At 40.8% G+C, this 7737-nt stretch overlaps 1 protein-coding gene across 1 annotated transcript in view; it reads left to right on the top strand.

The window, feature by feature from the left end:
- The first annotated feature begins 5219 nt into the window (after positions 1 to 5219).
- The window catches only part of dlx2a (distal-less homeobox 2a), a 2612-nt gene continuing 94 nt past the window's right edge, over positions 5220 to 7737 (top strand). Inside the window, exons 1-3 of the mRNA XM_006636507.3 lie at positions 5220 to 5720; positions 6031 to 6215; positions 6587 to 7737. The exon at positions 6587 to 7737 is cut by the window's right edge and continues 94 nt beyond it. Of these exons, the coding sequence (XP_006636570.1) occupies positions 5411 to 5720; positions 6031 to 6215; positions 6587 to 6916 (825 nt within the window). The 5' untranslated portion in view covers positions 5220 to 5410 and the 3' untranslated portion in view covers positions 6917 to 7737. The remainder of the gene's footprint in view (positions 5721 to 6030; positions 6216 to 6586) is intronic.

The raw sequence follows: 7737 nt of genomic DNA, 5'->3' as shown, positions 1-7737 counted from the left end.
AAATGTACATTTCGAGGACAGGTATCTACCCAGAAGTATGAACTGAAGTACAAATGATGCTCTTATTTTATTTTTGTGATTTCTCTAACACAAACTTGGCAGTTCACAACAGATTGAAGGTGATAACCAATCAAGTGCTGAAAATTTAAGAACTGATACTCAATTCAACTGTTTCTAATTGGGATTCAAACCTTAAGTAACCTAATACATATTTATAAAAAGTATTGAATTGGTCCATCATGGAATCCAATGGAATCAAATTCAAATTGAATTGGTCCATCATGGAATCCAGTGTAATGGTCAGTTACTATTAATCTGTGTAAATTATACTGGAAAACTATTTTTTATTCTGGAAATTCTCCAAAGAGCTTGAGGAAAAAGGGAAAAATCCCTAAATGTTTCATCATTTCAGATTACTAATGTCACCTTATAGAAATCTGAGAGTTATCTTTATAGACACGTAGCCCTTTCATCTTTTGCTTAAGTCTTTATGGCAGAATTTTCCCTTGCTCTTAAATTATAAACCACTTCATGAAACACAGACAAAAAAAAGACTTTCAAAAAATCTTTGAAGTACCTTACCCATTAGTCATCTTGTGATCTTGGGGATGTGAGTGGTTCTGCATAGAGAGGCATGGTTTTATGCACTACATTTATCTTTCTAAAATAAAATTCATTTTTCCTTCCAAATGAATATATCCTGCAGTTCATTTCATATTTGCATTCTCTAGCCCCCATTGAAGGCTAAATTTTATTTTTCTGCTTTGTCTTTTTGTTTAGGGGTTGATCGATTAAGTTAGCCTTTACTGCAAAACGGAAACAATGCATAGTACTTAGTTCTTTATTATTATCCGGTTATACCTACACGATTTGGGATAGCCATTTGTATCTAGATCGCTTGTATATTGATCAATTGTATCGGACTGTGACTGAACGCGGCGGAAGCAGAGAGAAAAACGAGGAATTTCGGCAGAAACCATTCACCCACCTAACTTCAATCTATTAGTCTTTTTTTATCAACGCTGATTGGAGGACGGCTGCGTCCCTTACCGAAAAGGTTCCCATGTCTGCAAACGCCGTGGAAACAGCAGGGGTCGCTGTGTCGCTAAAAACTGAGAGCCCTCTGACCGAATAATTTCAACCTATCTTCGCCAGCACCCAGTTCAATTCAATACTTCTTGCCATGTCAACAAAGGTGATTGAAATTTGCTCAAGTGCGGCCCAGAAAAACAAAACATCAAAAACAATAAACCATGTATTGCACATTTACACAAAAACAAAAAAAACACATATTACACTTACGAAAGAACACAGTACATATTATTCAATCAATGAAACATCCAAAATCTGCCTACTGTTCAAACTGAGGTGCAGATAGGCACTATTTCGGAATCGATCAGGGCTACATATGAAGATTTGAAACCGAAGGTTGCAATTTAAAATTGAAATAGAAAACTGTCTGAATGGGAAGGATCTGTGAACACCTTCTTAGCTTTCAGTTTGATGCAGCCGGCGTAAATAGAAGCAACAGAGGGGAGATCGCGTCCGATGATCTTGGAGGCTCTGCGTTTGGCTCTTCCCAGCTGTTTCCGCTCTAGGGCAGTTGTATCGCCGCACTACACTGTTATCGAGAATCTGACCACGCTCTCCTTCACAGTTCGACGGGAAAGAGTCATTGTTTTCTTCATGACGACGCTGGTGTTTGTTAGCTGCCCACTTCAGTGAGGTGACTGTGCCAAGAAACTTGAAGGAGTCCACTCTCACTCTACAAGGGCTGCGTGGAATCCGCCTCAAATTTAGAGGCGTGAGGCAAACACTCAACGTGTCTTGGTCACTAATTCAGCTATGCGGAAAGACCGGACATTATTACACCCACATGCTCAGAGGCTGCCTGACAAGCGCAGAGCCTTCTCAGTCCAAACGTGGACAATTTGGGACTCACCTAAAGATGAAGCGTACGTGCGTGAGTGTCTATTTGTATTCGTGTACACTGTGTGCGCCCTGTCAGTATCATTTATTAGAGATGGGACTTTGAACAGGATCTAGTATCAAATTAGGGCTTTTGTCTACTTGGAAGGTAAACGCTGTTTACAATTGTACAAGTATTCACTGGAAAGCACACCATTCCATTAGGTGTCTGCTTCTCCCACACCAAGACTTTTACCTTCAGGCTAGAGCTAAGGCTGCACCATATCAAAGCTGGATTAATGAGTGGTTTGCACGTCTTTCTAGATCTCACTGTTTAAGTCTACCCTTGTGATGCCTGTTTCCTTTGGGACTCACCCTGTGCCAAGAATGCTCCTGCTGAAGTATAATGTGGGGTGTCACTTGGGCAATCCCAAAGCTGTTACCTGGGGGGTGCCAAGATAATAACATTTCTAACAGCAGATAGAAAGAAGTAAAAGCCACTGAATGATGCAGAGGTTTGAAAGTCTTTCTTTGGATTTTTGACTGTGGATTTGTAGACAGGGTGGCATGGCAGCTCAGTGGCTAGCATTGCTGCCTTAAACTGCTCGGGTCCTTGGGTTCAGTTCCAGGCCTGGGGTCCTATCTGTGTGGAGCTTGCATGTTCTTCCTGTGTCCGTGTGCTCCAGTTTCCTCCCACAGGCCAAAAACCCACTGGTCGGTTAATTGACTTCTGGGAAAAGTGGCCCTGGTGTGAGTGTGTGTGCCCTGCGATGGACTGGTGTCCTGTCCTGGGTGTACTCTGCCTTGGGCCCGCAGTTTGTTGGGATTGGCTCCAGCTCCTCTTCGATCCCGATTCAGGAAGAGGTGGTTAGAAAATGAATGGATGGATATTTGCAGACATTGATGACTAGCTGTGATGATGTGTCTCTCCTTTCACATTTAAAGTTGTACAAAAACATAAAGAGTGGGGACAAGGAATTAATGAATGATTCTGCTATAAACATTATGCCTTTAAGGCTATGTGTAATGCTCGTTGTTCAACTGGATGGTGTCCCATGTTGTCTAATATTTTAAAGGTATTCAGCTACTTTGTAGAGATACTGGAAGTATGACACTGAAAGTATTGTTTCAAAGTAGATTTCTTGAACACTGAGACATCTATAATGTGTCAGATGTTTTGCTTTGCCTTACAGCCTTACTCTAAACATCTGCTATGTGATCTGTCTGGTTTGGGATTGTTAAAGTATTTTCGTCCTCTAAACTTCATTTCACTATGGTCACCATGGTCACTATGTTGTGCATGTACTGTATATCTCCCTTACTACTGGGTTCACACTGAATCACACTGAATTGACTGTTCTAATATTTCTCTGTAAATCCCTGCATTGGTAATGTTGTCTTCAAAGCACACTTGTCCATCATGTAGCGTAGCTATGCAAACTCGAGACAACTCCACTTCCAGAATTAACTGGGGCGGGGCGGTGGCTCTGTGGCTAAGGATCTGCGGCTGTGGCTGGAAGGTTGCAGGTTCGTATCCCGCAGCCAGCAGAGGAATCCTACTCCGTTGGGCCCCTGAGCAAGGCCTTTAACCCCAACTGCTCCAGGGGTGTTGTATAAATGGCTGACCCTGCGCTCTGACCCCAAGGTTCTCACCCTGTCTGTGCATCTCATGGAGAGCAAGCTGGGGTATGTGAAAAGACAAATTCCTAATACAAGAAATTGTACGTGGCCAATAAAGTTCTCTTAATTGGTTATGTAGCTTTTCCAGACTATTCTTTGGGATAAACAAGGCTAGTGAGCAGATACACCACTTTGAAATGTGATCTTTTTAGATCTCAGAAGCTAAGCTACAGTATATAGGCCTAAAAGAAATCAGATTGTTGGTGGATCGGTACGTGTCACTATAGAGATTTGAAACAGAATTATTCCATTTGTGTCACTGTGCTGGGGAAACATTGTTAGAACAAGATATTAAACTCAGATACCTGCATACTTGTGGTCATTTAAGGTCTGATCTCATTATTTAAAAGACTGAAGAAGCCACTTTTAAGCAGAGTAATGATACATAGAAAATTATTTTAAAATAAATAAAATTCACTAACAGCTGAGCTAGTAGGTTCCTGTGTCGTAATATGTATCTGCTGTGAGAGGTTCATATCTAGATATTTATATAAACCCTGTTTATAACATATGCAAAACCCCCACACACATAAATGCTCTAAAATTCCCTAGACTTTACAACCATATCTATATATAACTAGGCAGAAATTTCAAGAGAAATATTTTCCATGAGTTACTTGTTTTGGATTACACTGCTGTTGAAACAAGTATTTGGTGGGACAAAGTAGGGTAGCTTCAGGTAGGTATTCACAGACAGTAAGCACTGGCATAATTCTGCGGTTTTTAATTGCTATTTTGCTCACCTGTGGGTTGGAGAAGGCTGGCGCCTATTGTGATTACGGTCTGTCTACAGACAACTGCGAACACAATAGCTACCATCAGATGGCGCAGTAAGGCAAAACTATTCCTGTCCAAAGTCCCCCCACACAACTGCTGCAACTCGCACACGGGCAAGCAAACTAGTGGACTTTAATGCCATTGACAATAGGTTTCAACATTAAATGAGTAAAACCTATCACCCTAGTAAGAATTAGAAGAGCATTGTAAACTACTTGTAGATGTAGCTAACAATACTGGAATTTTTTAAGCTAATGATAAATGTCTTAATGAAAAGATAAAAAAAACGGTAAGAACATTTACCAAAGTAAACTGTTCTCTTTTTCAATTAAATTTATAGACAGTTAGCAACATAACAGACCCGAATTATTCCATTAAAACTTTTTGTTCCTCAAACCTACCGACATTTTTTATTTTTAAGTGAGATGTATAGCGCGCCATTTAGTACTGCGGTGTTGTCCTACCGAATGCAGACCAAAAAAACAGCATTTAATAGGTTTACTAACTCTAATTCTAAAAGCCCCAAGAATGTACTGGTTCGTGAATTTTAAATACTTTTTTTTCTTGCTTGAGAACGATGACAAAGAAGAAGCACCTTTTTTAAAAAAAAAACTTGGAGGTTGAGTTGCTGCGCATATATAAACCTGTCACTGTATCAAAATAAAATAAATATAATATACATGAAATCGAAGAAACATTGTGGCGACGTTGCTCTGTACACTACCTAACCTGCGATACGTGTTCCCCTCAACAGTTGTTACTCATTGGCTGCGGAGTGCGGGCTGGCTCGGCCTCTCACGTGACACTGGATAAATGCCCGCCCGCCAGCATCGTTGGCATCAGACAATCAGAGGTCCTGGTTAGAGTCACTGCTCAGTTCGTCTCGTAACCTAGCATGGGGATGTTGTCAAAACCACCGGCCGACCTTTATTAATTTCCATTTTGTTCTGCTTTTCTTAGATCATTGCAGTCCCTCCCTTGTTTCAACTATTCGTTGCGTATTGAAGCAGGTATACCTATTTTTTTTTCTGGCTTCTGTAATACGATGACTGGAGTTTTTGACAGTCTAGCTGCAGATATGCATTCGAACCAGATTACCTCGAACAGTTACCACAGCATGCACAAATCCCAGGAGTCTCCAACCTTACCTGTATCGACGGCTACGGACAGCAGCTACTACAACAACCAGCAGTCTGGACACTGTGCAGGGTCTCCCTATGGACAGTACCAGTACCACGCAAATAGCATGAGCAATGTCCCGTACAACACCAAATCTTACGAAATTGGGTTCAGCAGCTCTTACAGTTCGTACGGTCCATATGGTTCCAGTTCGTCGCCAACCCATACGGATGCAGGTAAATAAAAACTTCGTCGGCTATCGCTTGCAGTTCCATACGTTTGCGTTAGACCGCAATCATAATAGAAATAAGAACTGTCGGGTAAATTGCTTATTAACGTACCATTAATATTTAGTTTTGCTGTGTGTTTTTGTTATGCTTTTTTATGTAACATTTTTCAACAACAGAACGCGGTTTAATGGAGATCAGTTTGTTTCCCGTCTACAACAGTGCGGTCTCGAATAAAATACATGTCCGAAAACATAATGAATCGTTTAAGCATCTCAACTGTGCGCTCGTGTTAACGTGTTCTCTTCTTTTTATTTAGAGAAGGAAGAATGTGAACCAGAAATTAGAATGGTGAACGGGAAGCCAAAGAAAGTCAGGAAACCTCGAACGATTTACTCGAGTTTCCAACTGGCAGCTCTTCAGAGACGTTTCCAAAAGACACAGTACTTGGCTTTACCTGAAAGAGCCGAGCTCGCGGCTTCTTTAGGCCTTACACAAACTCAGGTAAGGGCCACAGAGGGAAAAAAAATGCTTGAGCTAATGGATCTTGACTGACTGACTTATGACTGCTGAACAGTTTAGTGTTTACGATGCTGTATTATGTTTCTGGCCCCAACTTGGTGATACAGTCAGCAATGCCAGGTCTCAATTAAATGGCCTCATTTAAAGTTTGTGACACCATCAAGTTAATGTGCAGTGCATTAAATAATTGGAGCTAGGACTATTTTTATTTTTAAAGTACCGTATTGTACTCCTTCGAAGATTAAGCACGTTGGGTAGTATGTATTTTTTAAACAGTGCAGTGCGAATCGTGAACGCAGAAAGGCCAGTGAGATCCCAGGTCATAACGAGCGGTGTGCTGTTTTCCTTGACAGGTGAAAATCTGGTTTCAGAACCGACGTTCCAAGTTCAAAAAGTTGTGGAAAAGTGGCGAGATCCCTCCGGAGCAGCATGCGGCGTCCAGCGAGTCTCCCCCCTCCAGTTCTCCGCCGGCCTCCGTTACCTGGGACTTCCCCCAGAATCAAAGAATGAACACTGTCAACTCCGGCTTGTCTCAAGGCAACAGCCCCCCAAACACAACCGCCCCTTCTTTCTTAGCAAACTATTCCTGGTACCCATCCTCGAACTCTGCATCGCATCTACAGCCCAACTCTTTATTACAGCACCATCACGGCTCTGCGGTGAGCGCCGGAGCCATATATTAACGACTTAATAACACTGACATCGAGAACACCTGAAAGGAAAAGGAATTTTACATTGGACTCTGGTTACTTTTACAAGCTTGCATCAACGCAGCTTATGCGTATTTTGAGGAAACAAAACATACGGTAGCCTACAAGCGCGCCCAGCTCTCTGGCGAACTTTACGCAGACAACTTCCAGCCCCGGGTCAAGATTCATCCTGCCAAAATATTTTTAGAAACCTGTCTTCAGGTCACATGTAAAGCCTTCTGGACGGTTGAGCAGAATATTTTTTTTTAAAAAAAAAGAAAAGTGTGAAAGACCACTAAAATCCAAAGCAACGAAAATTTGTTTTGAGTATTCTTTGACTACGTATACCGAATGGACTTGTTTCGGTGAAACTTTTTAGATATTCTCGGAAAAAAATCTAAGTTATTGTTTTTTTTAAAGCAGGAATAACAGTAAATAAGACATGTAGCACATTTTAAAAACTTTGTATGAATTGGTGCCTTTTGAAAATGACCTCAATTTTGATGTTAAAACATAAATGTACTTTTGTAGCTGATTGTGTATATATATATGTATATGTTATTCAATGTATACATATATGTATGTTATTCGAGGTTCCACCCCGTATAACGGCTTAAAGGTTTTAATTTGTAAATATAGTTCAGTGGCGTTTGTATAAAATAACGCATTTATGGATTTTCGTAAAACCAAATGCCTTTGTTTGACAAAATATCGCCCATGATGGTATTTCGTATTTTGTGTTAATTTAATCTTTTAAGCTACTGATTTCCCCCCAATACATACATGTATACCAAGTTTGAAAAATGTATTTTCTT

Source organism: Lepisosteus oculatus, chromosome 12 (genome assembly GCF_040954835.1).
Source record: "Lepisosteus oculatus isolate fLepOcu1 chromosome 12, fLepOcu1.hap2, whole genome shotgun sequence".
In the NCBI taxonomy this organism is placed as follows: domain Eukaryota; kingdom Metazoa; phylum Chordata; class Actinopteri; order Semionotiformes; family Lepisosteidae; genus Lepisosteus; species Lepisosteus oculatus.
The sequence above is the reverse complement of the archived record's forward strand: the minus strand, read 5'-3'. Positions and strand labels throughout refer to the sequence as shown.